General features: G+C 36.5%; 1 protein-coding gene across 1 annotated transcript in view; it reads right to left on the reverse strand.

The window, feature by feature from the left end:
* DDX4 (DEAD-box helicase 4) overlaps positions 1–19,605 on the reverse strand; it is a 71,733-nt gene that overhangs the window by 48,209 nt on the left and 3,919 nt on the right. Inside the window, exons 2-5 of the mRNA XM_007972759.3 lie at positions 15,877–15,937; positions 4,638–4,715; positions 1,351–1,428; positions 516–566 (exon numbers count right to left, since the gene is read on the reverse strand). Coding sequence (XP_007970950.1) covers positions 516–566; positions 1,351–1,428; positions 4,638–4,715; positions 15,877–15,937 — 268 coding nt within the window. The remainder of the gene's footprint in view (positions 1–515; positions 567–1,350; positions 1,429–4,637; positions 4,716–15,876; positions 15,938–19,605) is intronic.

The following is a 19,605-nucleotide window of genomic DNA, read 5'->3' on the forward strand; positions in this document are numbered from 1 at the left end:
TCACCCAAATCGACTCAATCAGATTTGGGAATGCACTGTTTATCGTAGTCCATCTTCTGGTATCATTATTTTCATCATTCTCTGTATTCCTGTAGAGTTCAGTACCTTCAATGGAAATGTCTTTAATTTCAGCACTGATTTACATTCTCAAGAAACTTTTTCTTAGATTTATTTGAATCTAAACATGACCCTACACATCACAAACTGTATTTATATAGAGAGTGAAGTTTCACTTCTTGACTACTTCTTTTTACTATCCCATTTTCTTAAATTTCAGAGCATTCAAAAGTTGTACCTCATGGATTAAGGCAGATGGCAACAGGCCAAGTTAGTATGCCTGAATTATTTATGTACAAAGTAGTAATATCCTTGGTTAAGGCTTTGGATATAGCTACGTCATAAAATCTGGTTTAAATAAATTAGAATTGGCCCAGACTAAGAGACTTAATCTTCATTTCTCTTTTTTAGCATGTATTCTTGACAAAAATTTTAAAACACAAAAATATTGACCTTACCTCTCCAGAAACCAGAGCTATCACCGTCTTCAAACTTGCTGTTTGAAAAACCTATACAAAATATAAAATGAAACAATTTCCTGTACCTCTGTGGTAATAAATAATAATAATAATAATAATAACCACACAGGGATTACTAGTTATGAAGACTTTTTAAGATAAGCAGTACACAATTGTATACATAGCTATCACATGCAAATTCACTCAGGCTGTAAACAATTTCTGCTTTGTGTCAGTTTATCAACTCCATTCTCTTAAGGTTAAAAACAACTTTCTTTTCAGCCAATTTTATATTACCTCAATTGTCACATACTCCTCTATATGCACATCGGCAAAACAGAGGAATATGTCAGTGTAACCACTATATGTTTTCTATTTCAAACCATCAAAATTCTCAAAATTTTACAAACTCAATCTCTTTATCTGCTAAGGACAATACAACTAAATTATAATCCAATAACTCAATGATTTTCTCCTCAATAACATGAAAATCTTGTTAGCTTCTTTTTGTTTACTCTTTTTAAAAAAGTCATCAAACTTGTTTGTTTGCTTTCAAACTTATTTCCTAAAAACCTACGTCTAACAGTTATGCATCTCTGGAGCATACAGACAGGTCTCTAGAACTAATTTTAAAAGTATTCATCAGTAATCTTTCATAAAATTAAAAAATGTTTTTAATAAGTTTAAATAAAATAATCTTTAGTGCAAAGGCACTCAGGGAATATATACCTTCAAATTAAATGTCAATATGGAATGTCTGTCAATCAGTATTTAAACTCAATTATTTAAAAATCACTCAAGTTTTGATTGTAAGATATCATAACCAAGTAATTACCTCTGTTTCCAAAACTCTTTCCAACTCCAAAACCACCCATTGTGGATGTATTATCTCTTTTATTAGACTCACCAGCATCTGAAAAAGGTCAAATTAAACTCTTTAACATACAAAATTAAGTGTGTCATCATCAAAAACTAAGAATTAAATGAATTTCCGGCGTAAAGGGACTTCCAAGGATGGGAATAGAGTAGCATAGAAACCTAAAATTAATTAACATACCTGCAACTTAAAAGAAAAAACTCTTAAATTATGATATCAAGGTAAAAACAAATCTACTACTGGTGAAATACAGCTTTCTACTTATTGGTATTATATTGGAGACCTTCAAGCAGGAAAATTCTGCTCCATAGTTTTCTATATGTTGAATTCTCATCCTGATAGAGCCAGCTATTATACTCTGCCCTGTGTGAAAGTCATTGCTATTGAAAATGCTACACTGTGTCCTGTTTAACTGTTCTATTTTTTATTTTTCTATTTCTTATATTTATCACATCCTTTCCACTTTTAAAATTAAAACAAGGGAATACATAAGAGAAAAACCTAAGACTACCACTCCCCTCCTGGCCTCCACCTTTCACCATACTATTTTCCTATACTAACTTTCTTAGCTTCGTTTCTCACTACGTAATTCTAAACACCCAACATTTTAATTCACACCAAACAACTCCAAAACTCCACATTGTCAACTGCTAATTTTACATCTTTGTACATGCTATTCCTTTGGCATAGCATTCCCTGGTTTCCTATTTGTCTTATCAAAATTCATTTCATTCTTCAAAAAAACAATTATGTGAAGTCTTCCTTTAGCCCTCCAGTCATAATTTATCCTTCTTCCACATTCCCACAGCATACTATCTGTACCTTTTTAAAGGAGTATTTCTTTCCATGTGTTTCTCTACCACTAAATTAAAAATCTCGAGGGCAGAGATGTGATAGCAAGAAGCAGGATTATTTAAAATAAAAAATTAAAAAAAATAACAGGAAGGCCGGGCGCGGTGGCTCAAGCCTGTAATCCCAGCACTTTGGGAGGCCGAGACGGGCGGATCACGAAGTCAGGAGATCGAGACCATCCTGGCTAACACGGTGAAACCCCGTCTCTACTAAAAAAAAATGCAAAAAACTAGCCGGGCGAGGTGGTGGGCGCCTGTAGTCCCAGCTACTTGGGAGGCTGAGGCAGGAGAATGATGTGAACCCGGGAGGCGGAGCTTGCAGTGAGCTGAGATCCGGCCACTGCACTCCAGCCTGGGCGGCAGAGCGAGACTCCGTCTCAAAAAAAAAAAAAAACAGGAGAGACATCCAAAACAGCATAAAATGATGCCTTAAACTATCACTGAGAAAAAAATTAAAGCATTCCCTGTGATCCCTATATACTGTCTTACTTACTTACCTCTGTAATACCCTTGTAGAGGGGAGTTAAAAGGGATCTGTGTAACTTCTAAAACCACAGGTAAAATTGTGTATGCCCAACTATAAAAGTATTTTAATCAGATTTCAAAGATGTGTGATTCAAGAAGTCCAAGCTACTTAGACATACTTCACAGGACATAACAAGCTAGTCGATATTTTAAGCAATTAAGAGTCAACTTCGAAAACCACATTATTAGTTATGCAAGTTCTACTGAGAAGAAAATCAAGATAGAAACTATATAGGCCAGGCGCGGTGGCTCACGTCTATAATCCCAGCACACTGGGAGGCCAAGGTGGGTGGATCACCTGAGGTCAGGAGTTTGAGACTCCCCTGGCCAACATGGTGAAACCCCATCTCTACTAATAATACAAAAAAATTAGCTGGGGGTGGTGGTGCACACCTGTAATCTCAGCTACTTGGAAGGCTGAGGCAGGAGAATTGCTTGAACCTGGGAGGTGGAGGTTACAGTGAGCGGAGATTGTGCCATTGCACTCCAGCCTAGGCAACAAGAGCAAAACTGTCTCAAATAAAAAAATAAAAAAATAAAAAAGAAAGAAACTATATAAAATGTTGGAAGAATCATACGGAAAGTAAGTTATACTCATGGGTCTACAAATGTCCCAGGTTATAGAAAATATAAAGCTAATTGTTTAAAGTATTAACAACTGAGAGTTCTGATCAGAAATTTTATGCATATTTCAATCTAAAACATGAAAATAATTTGTGGTAAAATCTGCCTCAGTGATGATTTTCTCACTGAAAAAGGTTTTATTCAATAATATTTAGAAGACTGTATCAAAATATCACATAACCTCTACTAAAATGTAATTTTAAAATATATCTAAATACTAAATATGCTCCTAAATATATTATTTCTAATGTCAGTGGTAGCTAATAAAACCTCATTTGAATCTCTTAGCACAATTACATTGTTCAAATAAGCAATGCATCTTAATATGCAGTCTTAAAAACCAAAATATATGTGATATTTGATTAATCATTTCCATTAGTGGCAGAAACATGTCAAAATATAAGACTCAAATTTGCGTTCACTGTATCTAAAGAAATTTTCCAAATGTCAAATGAAACATCATGCATCTTTTAGTTTCCACAACAAAAATATCTGAAAGTATCAATAGAGTTTTTCAAAAAATAACATCTCATAAATTCAAGAATAAGTGTCAAGTATGTTTACCAAATAGCCCTAGCTATAGCAACCCCTAAAAGAAAAAAAAAAAATGACCATAGGGATTTTCAAATAAATTTAACTTGAAGTTCTAATATGTTATTGCACAATAATAAAATACAGCACATAGTATTTCTAGCATGTTAATATTAAGTCTAAAAATGGACTGTAGAAAGAGGTTTTGCTGTGTCATTATCTGTCATATCAGGTGGTTGTTCTAAAAGTAAAATTAAAAAATCCAATAATGGCAAAATAAGCTCTTAAAAAATTAATACTAATGAGCTAACACGTTTCCTATACTGCCTTTTCTTGAAAAATATAAAATTCAAGAAAGAGTCCTTCTCACCTCTAATCCCTGAAGCTTTTACAAACATTCTTCCCACGTCAATTGATGGAAATCAATATCATAAACACGTTAAGAAGCAGCTCTGTGAATCACCCGTCCATCCAACCCATCCATCCCTCCAACCAATCTGTCTAATCAACTTAACACTACTCCCTACTAGCCCAAAGAAGTAAAACAGCAAAAAGAAAATGAACTTGGAAAAACGATGAACTCATTATCTCAACACCAAGTCTACTATACACTGAGTTACAACAGACTTAGTTTTGTGCCAAACGGCTATGAAAGCCTCTGTATATACAATTACTCAACAGTTCAGGAGATTAAGGAAAGACAAAGATGCTTACCTCTGTTTCCAAAATTCCGCCCAGAGGCAAATCCACTTTTCAAGAAATGATCTCTTCGAGAAGGTCCATCATCCATTTCTAAAGCAAACAACATTTTGAAGTCAGTCAAATAAAAACAAGTATCTAGTACTTGCAAACCTTAAGCCTTCTCAATGTGCCACATGTGGCAAAGAAGAAATTTTACATAGCAGTAAAAAAGATGACAATCAGCCCAGTTAAAAAAAAATGGCTATATGAATAGCTCTCCAAAAGAAAAATAAATTGTGACTAAATCTCACTCATAAAGAATTAGAAATCAAAAGACAGCAATTTTTAACCTCATAATTGAATGGAAAACAGTCCTTTCCATTCCCTGAAAGAAAATAACATAATAAATTTTTAAAAAATGGAAACCAGTCTTAAGTTTGCTAATAGCCAGGACAAAGACACACGGAAACAAGCATAAAACATACACTGTATTTAGAATATAAACTAGATCAATCTTGATCCTAATTTAAAAGGCATATATGCTGAAAGTACAGTAACATGAATTTCTCCTCTGGATACAATCACATGGTTATCCAGAAAGACACACAAAAAAAGTTTTTATAAGCATTGTCTGTAATACCAAATAAATGATCAAAGTGGAATAAAGAAATTATGGTCATCCATACAATAGTATGCACATAGATTTCACAGAAATATACAGCATTCAACATTAAAGAGCTCACATTCTTCAACAATGGAGAGTGTTTACAAACTGGCCATGTAGAAGGTCATAATGCAAATTCAACAAAAGAGTTCAAAAATCAATTCATATACACGAGATTCTCTTATCACAATGCAATCAAATCAAAACCTATTAAATATGAGACAAATTGTTTAAAATCCCATTTGGTGACATATTTTTAAAAACACTTCTATATAACCCACAGCTCAAAAAAAAAAAAGAAAAAAAAACACAATGGAAGTTTAAAAATACTACAAATTGTATGATAAAAATGTGACTTTATCAGTATTTAAATATTTACGCTAGAAAATAAGAACTCAATAAGCTTAATAGCCATCTCAACAAGAATACTAGAAAAACAAAGTAAATCGCACAAAAGGAAATAAAGAATGAAAATTAATAAAATAGGAAACAGCTTTGGGAGACCAAAGTGGAAAAGATGCTTGAGGCCAGGGATTTGAGACCAGCCTGGGTAACAAAGCAAGACCCTATCTCTACCAAAAAAAAAAAAAAAAAAAATTAGGTTGCTGGGTGTGGTGGTGCACACCTGTAGACCCAGCTACTCAGGAGGTTAAGGCAGGAGGATCACTTGAGCCCAGGAATTCAAGGCTGCAGTGAATTATGATTAAATTACTGCACTCCAGCCTGGGAAACAGAAGGAGACCTTGTCTTTCTGTCTGTCTGTCTCTGTGTCTCTCTTTTTTTTTTTTTAAGGAAACAAACGTAATATAATGGCTCAAAAAGGCCAAAACTTGGTTCTTCGAAAAGACCTATAAAATTTGCCAGGGTAACAAATTACTAGAGGACCCATAAAGGGGGTGAGGGGAGAACAGATACAAAGATACAAATGAACAGTATTAGAAACGTGTTTAAAAAGAATCTCAAAGATAGAAGAGAAAGACAACTAGAGAACTTCTCTGAACAACTTTATGCTACTAAATTACAAGAAATGAAAAAGTTCCTAGAAAATTAACTCACCAAAAGTGATTCAAGAATCAATGAAAAACCCAACTTTCCTACAGAAGTTAAATCAGTACTTAAATTTCTGCATCAGAAAGATGCAGAGATCGTGTTTTACAGGTGAGTTCTATCAAACTCTCAAAGGACAAATCATTCAACTGTCACACAACTCTTCCAGGAAACAGAGAAGTTAACTCACTAACTCATTCTACAGAGCAACATAACCTTGATATGAAAGTTCACAAGAAAATTATAAACCTCTTACTCATAGATACAAAATCTCAAAAAAAAATATTAGCAAACCAAACCCAACAGTAAATTGAACGGATAAAATATATTATAACTAATTGGGTTTATCCCAGTTTGCAAGGGTATTTAACATTACAACATCTAAAAAAGGTAACATACATTAATAAAAAAAAAAAAAACCTAATCTCTCCAGATAAAAGTATATGACATACACTTTTTGAAAGTCATGAAAGTATTTAACACCTTTCATGACTTAACATATACTTAGCAAACTAAGGAATGATGAGTTTGTTCATAACAGCAAAAAAGGAAACAACCCAAATGTGCATGAGAATTTTTTTGTTGTTTTTGAGATGGAGTCTTGCTCTGTCGCCCACGCTGGAGTGCAGTGGCGCGATTTCGGCTCACTGAGACCTCTGCCCCCTGGGTTCAAGCAATTCTCCCGCCTCAGCCTCCTGAGTAGCTGGGACTACAGGCGTGTACCACAATATCCAGCTAATTTTTGTATTTTTTTTGTAGAGACAGGTTTTCACCACACTGGCCAAGCTGGTCTTGAACTCCTGGCCTTAAGTAACCCACCCACTTCGGCCTCCCATAGTGCTAGGATTACAGGCGTGAACCATCGTGCCTGGTGGGTAATGTTCTTACAATTAGTGGTGGTTCAAAACATTAAGCTTTATGGTTTTACATAGGACTTTAATACATTAGATTTTTTAAATGAAAAATTCTTCAATAAAGATTCTACAATAAAATCACAAGGTAACAATTATTCTTGGGAATCCTACCTCTCACTAGTTGGAAAAGAAGTCATTATATGAAAAGATACTTGCAAACGCATGTTTATAGCAACACAATTAGCAATTTCAAAAATATGGAACCAGTCCAAATGCCCATCAATCAATGAGTGGTGTATACATACACAATGGAATACTATTCAGCCAGAAAAATGAAATGAAATAATGGCATCTGCAGCAACCTGGATGGAATTGGAGACCATTATTCTTAGTGAAGTAACTCAGGAATGGAAAACCAAATAGCAGAGCTTTTCACTCATAAGCAGGAGCTAAGCTATGAGGATGCAAAGGGTAAGAATGATACAATGGACTTCGGGAACTTGGGGAAAGGAGTGGGATGGGGGGTGAGGGATGAAAGACTACAAATTGGGTACAGTGTATACTGCTCGGGTAATGGGTTCACCAAAATCTCACAAATCACCACTAACGAACTTACTCATATAAGCAAACACCACCTGTTTCCCAAAAACCTATGTAAATAAAAAATACATAAAAATGATGGTACAAAAGTATAAGGTTCTAAGAAAGAATTAACCCAGTTTACCTTGTTATTAGCACACAATCCTAAGGAAAATATACAATTATTTCCTTTCCATTTTTTAGTAGTTTTAAATCTCACAGTAGTTTCACATGTAAATGTGAAAGTTTACATTCACTTTCATGAATGTAATGATATGCTGTCATTGATATATATCATGGCAGTCCCCATAATACATATTATACATAGCAATAAAAATAAGCCCCAATACCAATAAATGATGGAGTATAGATGCTCTTCCTGAATGCTACGAAATCCACGAAAATAAACCAAAAGAAATAAAAATGAAGTCCATTTAAAATGAATTTAGTGTTAGTGTACACAATCCCCAACTGACCACAAAGAGTATCTCCCAACATAGTTACACTTGGATCAAATCCAAAGAGGCTCAAATATTGAACAACAACTTAAAAAAAAATCCATATACTAAAACCACCAAGCAAAAGAACCCAATTATGTATGAGACTTCAGTATGAGCTCTAGGACTCTATAATCTTCCAACCTTTCTTCACAGTGATTTGCCTAAACCAGAATGAGGAAAATTAAAGGAAGATGAGAAAAGACTTGGTGGCAAAGAGTTTTGAAACTATTTAGTGGTGCTTAGGGCTGCCAGCTGTACTGACTTCTAATCCCTTTCATTATCCAAAGTAGCTAAAACACTAAACACTTAGAATTCAGTGTCAAGTCTTTCAAGTAGAGACCTCAGAGTATAACAGTAATGTGCATTCAAATTACCTGGTGATCTCATTAAAACATACATTCTGATGCAGTAGTCCTGGGTGCGGTATGAGATTCTTCAGTTCTAATAAGTTCCCAGGTGATGCCAATGCTATTGTTCTGTCAATCACATTCAGAGAAGATTTTTATATCCACCAAAAGACATGAACTAGAAAATATTCTTAAGAGAACCATTCATAATAGGCAAATACTGGAAACCACAAAAATGACCATCAAAATTTTAATTTATGGTATATTTACATAGGGAATATCATACATCCACGAATAACCTATAACTACTTCTAACAACTTGGAGAAAACCTCAACAAAAAAAGAACATAATGTATGATGCCATTTTATATGACTGCCATTTATAGGGAAAACTGATCTATGCTGTTAGAAATCAGAATAGTAGTCACCTCTGGACAGAAGCACAGTGCCTAGAAGAAAAAGGAAGGCTTCAAGGGTGCTGTTAATATGCTGTTTTTCTTCATCTGAGTGCTGGCTTTCAGGGAGTGCTCACCTTGTGATAATTTAGTGAGCTGGACATTTATGCTGTGTATCATACTGAAATACATATTGAATCTATGTGTACACTATGCTTCAATAAAGTTGAAAATAAAGAAAAGAATCTGCCCTGGCCTAGACAGTTTTATGAACAAATGCTATATAACTTGTAAAAAACAGGTAATTTTCACATTCCAGAGCTTACTGGAAAACATGAAAAGCTTGAAACCAAAATCAAGTGAGGACAACATGACAGAAGAAAACTATACACCAATCTTACATTAATTCAGAAGTGCTAACTAAAATATTTAATTTCATCCAATACTACAATAAAAGAGCCATGTAAGGCTTAGCCCAGGAACAAAAAGTTCATTTAAAAATTAATTTACTACATTAACAGACATAAGGGAGAAATAATAGAAATCAGTAATTCTAAAAAGCCATTTGATAACATTCAACTGCCATTCCTGAACAAAACAAATATTCAAGTAGAAATGAAAAGAAATTCTCTTGGCATGATAAAAAAAAAAAAAAAAAAACAACTATTAGTAGCCTAATGCAAATATCACAATTATAAAAATTTGGGAGCATTCCCATTGAAGTGAGGAAAAGCCTAGATGTTTGTTATTTCTAGTACTCGTTAATGAGCTGTAGATTTTATCCAATGCTTTAAGACAACAAAGAACAAAATCATTTAAGAGATGAAATTTGCATCACACATCAACAAGGAAAAGACAGGATGCTTATTAGATGGTGCTGGAAAAACTAGGTTGCTATGTGGAGAGAAATAAAATTGGATCCCTATTTCTCACCGTATTGAAAAAAAGGGATTCAATGGTACATTTAAAAATTGTTAAGATGATAAATTTTGTATTATGTCTAGTTTACCACAGTTCACAAATACAACTCCTAAATAACTAGAGGCCCATGGCCAGGGCTGACCAGAAAAACTTTAATGTCAAAGATCCTTTTTTATGAGTCATTTAGGAATACTCATACTGCATACACTATGTCTTGATTTCACACTCAGAGATGGCCACCATGATTAAAAAAGGGTGAGTTCAGATGATTAAAAGCTCAATGTGAAAGGCAAAAGTCTAAGGAAGATAATGTAGAAGGCTACTTTTTGACAGAGATGGGGAAGAGTTTCTTAAACTACAAAATCAAATTCAGAAGCAAAAAAGTTATTTAATAACTTCAGAATTAAATTTTTGATTAATAAGGCATATCATGAACAAAGCTGACAGACAACAGAATGGAAGAAGATATTCAGTGTCTAAATCAGGAAAGAGCCTAAAATCTAGAATATTAACAATGCCTGCCAATCAACAATAGGAAGAGCTAGGTCACTAGAAAAATAAACTAAAAATATGAACAGGCAACTCACAAAAGTAGAAACTTACAGAATAACAACATGTATATGAAGAGACAGCCAGATACATGCATATTAAAGCAATGACGCTGGGCATGGTGGCTCATGCCTATAATCCCAGCACTTTCGGAGGCCAAGGCAGGAGGATCACTTGCGCTCAGGAGTTCAAGACCAGCCTGGGCAACATAGCAATACCTCATCTCTGCTAAAAATTTTAAAAATCAGCCAGACATGGTGAGCAAGTCTGTAGTACCAGCTACCCAAGAGACTGAGGCAGGAGGATTCCTGGAGCCTGAGAGATTGAAGCCACAGTGAGCTATGATCACATCACTGCACTCCAGCCTGGACAACAGAGCAAGGCCCTGTTACAAAAAAAAAAAAAAATTTTTTTTTACTTTATACCCAAATAGACTGGCAAAAATTAATTAAAATTAAAAATGTCAAATGTTGGTGGGAATATAGGGACTATGAGAACCCTCACAACCTAATGACAGGAGTATAAACTGGTATAGCTATTCTGGAGAGCAATTTTTGAAATATTTAGACAAATTAAGGGCATTACCCCTTTCCATAACCCTGTAATTCTACTCGAGTCCACTATTCAAAGTAATTCTCACTCTGGCCCATAAACAAACATATACAAGAATGCCCATCCTATGGTAGCAGAGGGGAAAAGGAGGTAATTTCAGTGCCTATCACGGAGGGAAAACAGGGGTAGATAAAACTTGGTGATAAAAGTATATGAAATACCATGCAGTCATTAGAAATAAGGAAATCGATTATCAATTAGGAATATATCTTAAACAGTGACCATGAGAAAATTTAAAAAACAAAAATCTTAGGCACAATAATTTTTCTAAGTTAAAAATACACACCAAAATATGCTCAGAAAAACATACATTTAAAAACATACACAGAGCACCCATGTCCTCCACCCTTCCCTTCTGTGCTGATGCTGCCCAGCTCATATCAGCCTCTAGACTGCTTTCAATTAGTTGTGGAGTTCCAATGAAGAAATATTTGAGGTTAATGTGGAAACTACCAAACAATCTGTACTATCAAGATCATGTTGGAAGACGTGGGAATGAATGAATGAAGGAGATGATGACCCAGTTCCTCTACCAAATGTTAATGAAGCACTATTTTAAAAGGTCATTCAGTGGTGCACCCACCATAAAGATGACCCTCCTCCTCCTCCTGAGAATACTGAGAAGAAAAGCGAACAGATAAAAATCCTGTTTGGGATCAAGAATTCCTGAAAATTCACCAAGGAACTCTCTTTGAACTTACTCTAGCTGCAAGCTACTATCAAAGGTTTGTTACATGCAAGACTGCTGCCAATAAGATCAAGGAGAAAACACCTGTGGACATTCCCAAGCCTTTCAATATCAAAACAACTTTACTGAAGGGGAGGAAGCCCACGTACACAGAACTAATGGTGTGAAGAAACGCGAAATGTGCCTGACACTGTAAAGATTGTTCCAAATACTAGTTGCACTGCTCTAGAGTTTATAATTATTAATACAAAAAAAAGTAGACAAATACAACAGCAAATCGACTGCATTAGCAGAATACTGTCATTGTACGTATCGTTTGAGTACAGATTCCAAACCTAATGCTGAGTTTCTTCTAGTGTGATTAAAAGTTTGTTGGTTTTTTTTGCTCTGAATAAAACGGAACTGCGGATTCTCTATAGAAACTAACGTTTTGGTATTTCCCTCCTTTTGTAAAGCAATTTCTGCCTAGTTTGTAATCCAGTTAACTTTAGTGGCCTTTTAAAAGTTAGCATTGCAAATAAAACTCGCAAAAAGTTTTCTGGGAAAAAAAAAAAAAAGACACACACATACAACATAATTGTTCCTTTGGGGAAGGGGAGGGCAAGAAACCCCTGAAACTTCCTCCCATAAACAGCTTGTTTCAAATCAAACATGAGTAATGAAGAAATAAGCAAAAGCAACATAGGAGCTGTACAATATAGTGAGGACAGAGAGGGAGGAAGGGAAGGCTGAAACTAGTATATACTTAAATCTCAGAGACTAGAGGATCCTGCTCTCCCAAACAAAACAGCCTGGCCCTGGCCCAATCATTTCACAGTAGAGCCCATCAGTGCATCCCTGCACAGAGTTGAGTTTCTAATCAGCATTTTAATGATCCACCCTCAAAAACAACAAGGCAACTAAGGTTCAGCAGAATTTTTTTTTAAGAGACAGGGGTTCACTCCATCAGCCTGGCTGGAGTGCAGCAGTGTGATCAATGCTCACCGTAACCTCAAAATTCTATGCTCAAGCAATCCTCTTACCTCAGCCTGTTGAGTAGCTGGGATTACAGTTGCACATCGCCATGCCCAGCTAATTTAAAAAATTTTTTTGTACAAACAGTGTCTCACTTTGTTTCCCAGGCTGGTCCTGAACTCCTGGCTTCAGGCACTTCTCCACCTCAGCCTCCCAAAGCAAAGGGATTACAGGCATAAGCCACTACAGCTCGTATTGACATTTTAAAGCCAAGTAATGTGAAATTGTTTTCACTTAATTTTGGAAATAATCAGACAATACCAGTTGTTTAGAAGGGTTTCCATGACCATTAAATAAAAGCAAGATATAACAGGATTCCATCTCTATAAAATACAGAATGAAAAGAAGCAGGTCTAAGTACAATTTTAAGAGCATGAAAAGGGTATGGAAGGTAAGCATGGGTAAGCAAACGAAAAGCAAGACAGGTATTTATAATAAAAGGAATATATGTATTATGCCAGTGTATACGATCATGTATGTGGAGAATATACACAGGAATCTAAAAAGTCAGAGTCAACAGACATCAAATGGTGGCTAAATTTAGGGGCTAAGATTTCAGATTTTATTTATCCCTTTTTACTTTTTTTAAAACAATAAGCATATTTAGGTTTTGGCTTGGCATACATTCACTGGCCTGGCTTACATTTCTCTAATAAGAAAATTTTCATTAAAAAATAAAAAAATTATGAAGAACTACAAAAAGTACTTGTTATCTAGAAGAAGGTAAGCAGGCAATCAATATTTTTCATTAGTGATTTTCATTAGTGATTTCATTTCATTAGCCTAAACATTCATAGGTCTAATGCTAAAAAAAACTTAGCTTTTAGTTGGTGGTTATTTCAGTCTAGTTTATTGAAAATTCCAATATAAAACAGTGTTATGCTTTAATACACTATAGATCTAAGCTTTCACTCCTTTACAAATAATGGCTTCTGTTCGTACCTCAAAAAACCAGGGTTCTCCTAGTGATCTATGCAAACAGACAGGTTAAGAGGCATCGATTACGTTTACCCATTTGTCTTTCTGGAATACTCTAAGTACACACAGAGTTTATATGGTAGAAGCAAAATTAGCCCTTTGCTGGGGTTTCAGCAGGCAGGATTCCAAGAACTTCTGAGAATCTGAGTATTTCTGTATTAAACCACTGTGTTTAATGTTTATAAAAGATAAATATGTTTTGAAAATAGCAAAAGCATCTCTTTTAAACTTAACTTTTGTAAAGATATTTACCCTGAACTTAAGAAAGATCTTCATGAGAATTAGATTTGCTTTAACCCGATAAACTAACTCTCAAAGTATCCTCACATTTTGGAAATTACCTCACCACGAGTGTTTTCCAACATAGGCCAGGTTTCAGTGAACATGTAGCTCACTTGACCATAAAATGTTTTACCTCATCTGCTAATTTTTGATAAGAGAAATGATAAAACTACTACCTGATGCCACCAGGCCCTCTTCCTTTTATGCTAGTCAGCCTTAAAAATAGTAATAACTCAATTTAGAGACTCATAGTAAAGTCATAGTTACTCGAATTCACCGAAAGTAGATGGTGGTTGCCAGGATCAGGGGAAAGGAGGAAATGGGGAGTCATTTTTCATTGGGTACGGAGTTCCAGTTTGGGAAGACAAGAAAGTTCTGGGGGTGGATGGTGCATGATGGTTACAGAGTGATGTGACTGTACCGAATGCTGCTGAACTGTACACATGAAAATGGTAAATCTTACGTTATGTATACTTCACCATAGTTTTTTAAATGTTTTTGTCTTGTTTTGTTTTTAGAGACAGGGTCTCACTCCATTGCCCAGGGAAGAGTGCAGTAGCATGATCATAGTTCACTATAGCCTTGAACTCCTGGGCTCAAGCAATCCTCAACCTGCCAAGTAGTTAGGACTACAGGCACAGGCCACCATGACCAGCTAATTTTTAAATTTTTTTTTTTTTTTTTGGAGACAGAGTCTCACTCTATCACAAGGCTGGAGTACAGCGGCACAATCTCGATTCACTGAAACCTCCACGTCCTGGGTTCAAGCGATTCTCCTGCCTCAGTCTCCCAAGAAACTGGGACTACAGGCATGCAGCACCACACCTAGCTAATCTTTGTATTTTTAGTAGAGACGGGGTTTCACCATGTTGGCCAGGATGGTCTTGATCTCTTGACCTGATCCACCTGCCTCAGCCTCCCAAAGTTTTGGGATTACAGGCGTGAGCCCACCAGGCCCGGCCTAAATTTTTTGTAGACATAGACTCCAACTATGTTGCCCAAGTTGGTCTCAAATGATCTCAAATGATCATTTGATCTCCAGGTCTCAAATGGTCTTCCTACTTGAGCTTCCCAAAGTGCTGGGATTACAGGCATGAGCCACTGAGCCTGGTCAAAATTATTTTAATGCAGTAACAATTGCATTTCATCCTGCTTTGGACTTCAACAATGTGAAAAACTACTGCTGTGAGCTCAATTTCCCAGCCTAGTCCTACCACTTCCACCCATCTTCCCATCTACATCCACTCTGTAAAACAGAGTTGGACAATCCAAGGGGAAAAATGATGGTGGGAGGGGCAACCAAAATGAAAAGTTCACAGTGAGGTTGGGAGGAGGGTGCATCAGGAAGGATATGGGTTCCTTTACCTTGACACTTGTTTCTATTGTTCTCCTAAGGCCTTTCCCAAATTAGTTTTCTGATCCCAAAGAAACTCACAATATCCTGATGGTATGGCAGATTTGGCTTAAACAATTATTATTGTGACAGGTCATCACCATCGTAACCTGCTTCAACAGCCTTATAGTCCTATATTCTACTCCCTTATGTCAGGAACCCTGACGATGATGATGCCCTAGCAGCCTGGAAGCTGAATGTGCAACTTCCAAGTTGGGCAAACGTTTTATAGTAACCCATTAAATCAAATAATACAGTCTATACTTTCCCCTCTCTCAATTCCTCTAACTAGAAGTACCCCCATTCCACAATATCCAAATCAGAAGGAACTTTCACTAAATTTGTTAAAACACCCTCTACAAGATGTCTACTAGTCTGCTGCTCTTCATTCACTAGATGAAACCCTTAAACTAAAAAGGGTTTTACCGTTTTCCAAACATAACACATACCTGATGATGAAGTTGGAGTCCTGTTAAAATTGTCTCCATTTTCTCCAGAAGAATACCTATCCTGTAAGAAGGAAGAAAGAAAAGACTAGTTTCCTACTTTGAATACAAATGTGTCATTTATTTCACAAGTACTAGAAAATTGTAACAATTGGGCTTTATTCAGAACAAAATAATGACATACTGTAAGGTTTTCTAAATCACTAGAAGTTTCTTTACTAATTATTCCAAGACATCTTCACTTTTAACATTGTATATATAGTACTAATATATATCACTAGAACAGTGGTCAGAAAACTACAGCCACAGGCCAAATCTGGTGGGCCACCTGATTCTGTAAACAGTATTGGAGCACTGCAACAGCAAAGTTGTGACAGACAAGTAAGGCCTATAAAGTCTAAATTATTTATTATCTGGCCCTTTATAGAAAGGGTTTGCTGACACCTGACTTAAAACAAAAGTTTAGTCATTTAAGTCACCCATATTCCTGAAAAGTACAATCAGGATGGGTGTGGTGGCTCTCGCATGTAATCCCAGCACTGTGGGAGGCTGAGACAGGAGGATCACTTGAGCCCAGGAGTTCAAGACCAGCCTGGGCAACATGGCGAAACCCTAGCTCTACTAAAAATACAAAAAGCCAGGTGTGGTGGCATGAGCCTGTAGTCCCAGCTACTCAGGAGGCTGAGGTGGGAGGTTCACTTGTGCCTATGAGGCAGAGGTTGAAGTGAGCCAAGATCACACCACTCACTCCAGCCAGATAACAGAATAAGACCCTGTCTCACAAAATAAAAATAGAAAAGAAAATATAATAAAATATCATTATAAAATCTGACAAAGTAATACATGAATAAACCAACACTGGTCAATATACACTACTGTGTGCTGAGTTCCATATATTACAGTATATTCATCAATACTACAGAGTATTAGTGATTTAACACTAATCTTTGTTCTAGAAAAGTACCACAGAAATTTTTAAAACCTCTACTGCATTTATAGTGAAACCAATTAATGGTACTCTTATGTTTTAAAAAGGAATTCACTGGCCGGGCTCAGTGGCTCACATCTGTACTTTGGGAGGCCGAGGTGGGTGGATCACCTGAGGTCAGCAGTTCAAGACCAGCCTGACCAACATGGAGAAACCCCACCTCTACTAAAAATACAAAATTAGCCGGGCATGGTGGCAGGCACCTGTAATCCCAGCTACTCAGGAGGCTGAGGCAGAAGAATCGCTTGAACTCAGGAGGCAGAGGTTGCGGTGAGCCGAGATTGTGCCACTGCACTCCAGGCTGGGCAACAAGAGCAAAACACTGTCTCACCCCGTCTCAAAAAAAAAAAAAAAAAAAAAAAAAAGGTTCACTGTAAAGTAAATTCACTTATGGACTGAAAACAATTTATATATGCAACCTGCCACTGCACTATAACTACAATGAAAAGGTGTATCCTCAGCTATAGCATCAGAATATTCATGGTTAATTTTAATCAAATTTGCCATAGCAGTAGCTGAAGACTGTCTTTGCTCTCAAATACTAACTGTTCCACTTTCCCTACTTTAGGCTAAAGAAAATTACTTACTATTAACACACAAGCATTACATTAGCAGTGGTCGAATTACTGCTGGATTTAGAAAATTCAACTTGTTATAAAATCAATAGCTGAATGCAGGTTAATTTTGGAAACTTCCAACATTTCTCTGGACAGCTCTAGATTAAGGACAATTTGAGTACATTTTTTTCTCACTTCTAACTCTTAGGGTGTCCTTATCATCAATCCACACCTTTACTCCTTCTCACATAAACTTCCTTTAATTATGGCAAAAGTTCAGAATAGAGCTCCGAAATTCTTGCACATGACAATCAGAATTTAATAATTTAAGAATGAAAGGAAATCTACAGATGATCTCTTAATCAACTGACTATATTACAACAGTTAAAATGTTCCTTCAAATAAGTTCATTTAACTAAGTCCCAAACCTAGAGAGAATGCACCAAGGTAGGCATCTTTAGCTAACATCTATTTACTACAATTTCTTTCACAAAGACACTGACTTTTAAAACTACTTTAAGGCCGGGCGCGGTGGCTCAAGCCTGTAATCCCAGCACTTTGGGAGGCCGAGACGGGCGGATCACGAGGTCAGGAGATGGAGACCATCCTGGCTAACACAGTGAAACCCCGCCTCTACTAAAAAATACAAAAAACTAGCTGGGCGAGGTGGCGGGTGCCTGTAGTCCCAGCTATACGGGAGGCTGAGGCAGGAGAATGGCGAAAACCTGGGAGGCGGAGCTTGCAGTGAGCTGAGATCTGGCCACTGCACTCCAGCCTGGGCAACAGAGCAAGACTCGGTCTCAAAAAAAAAAAAAACCTACTTTAAAAAAGCTCAAGAGTCGTCCAAACATTTTTCTGAGTCATCATGAAGAGCACAAAGATAACAACATACTTGAAATGCCTTGAGGTTTTGGTAATTGCTACAGTAAAAAAAAAAAAAGTTCCAGTTTATTACTACCACAGACATTAAAACAAGAACAATTATCCAATATTTTACATTCAAAATCTGAAGACTTTTTTCTTGTTTGCAATGCTCAACGTACTAGAGTGAACAGAGCCACAAAAAAAAAAAAAAAAAAAAAAGACTGTTTTTACAAGTGTTATAAAACACTCTTACACTAAAGAACTGAAACACTTATTATTACTCTTCAAGCTATGGAACTTAATATCCCACATATGTCCAACTTACAAATTCCAAGATGAATTTTGAAAAAAGACATCAAAAATAATTTCCAACAGAATTGTATCATGAAAAACCTTAACCAGCTGGGTGCGGTGGCTCACACCTGTAATTCCAAAACTTTGGGAGGCCAAGGCAACCAGATCACCTGAGGTCAGGAGTTCAAGACCAGGCTGTCCAACATGGTGTAACCCCATCTCTACTAAAAATACAAAAATTAACCAGGCATGGTGGTGGGCGCCTGTAATCCCAGCGACTCAGGAGACTGAGGCAGGAGAATCGCTTGAACCCAGGAGGTGGAGGTTGCAGAGAGCCGAGATTTGCACCACTGCACTCCAGCCTGGGTGACAGAAAAAGTCTCTTTCTCAAAAAATAAATAAATAAATAAATAAAAGAAAGAAAAAAAAGGAGAAAAGGGGTCACAGCAGATGAAATTAAGTTAAAGATTTTGAGATGATATTACCCTGGATTATCGGCATGAGTCCTAATTGCCATCACAAGTGTCCTTATAACAGAGAGCTAGAGGGAGATAACACAAAGACCCACAAAGGAGGTGGCAATGTGAAGACAGAGCCAAGAGATATGCAGCCACAAGCCAAGGAATGCCTATAGCCACTAGAAGCTAGAAGCAGCAAAGATTCTGTCCTAGAACCTCCAGAGAAAGGGCAGCCCTGCTGACACCTTGATTTTTAACTTCAGGCTTCCAGAACTATAAGAATAAATTTATGTTGCTTTAAGTTACCCAGTTGGTGTTAATTTGTTATAGCAGCCACAGAAAACTAACACATTGGCCTTCTTCTTGTTGCCCTAATACCCCAAGTTTGTTTCCTCCTCCTTCTCAAAGGTTCCTTGAGAACCTGTGCACATGATGTCCTGCTGGGACTCCTTTAAGTCTCAGGTTCATGAGTCATTGTCTCAGAGAAGCCTTCCCTCTCCAACTAAATCCATCCTACACCAGTCTCACACACACATTTCTCTAATTTTTATAGTACTTTTCACTATAATTA

This window comes from Chlorocebus sabaeus, chromosome 4, assembly GCF_047675955.1.
Source record: "Chlorocebus sabaeus isolate Y175 chromosome 4, mChlSab1.0.hap1, whole genome shotgun sequence".
NCBI classification, from domain to species: Eukaryota; Metazoa; Chordata; class Mammalia; order Primates; family Cercopithecidae; genus Chlorocebus; species Chlorocebus sabaeus.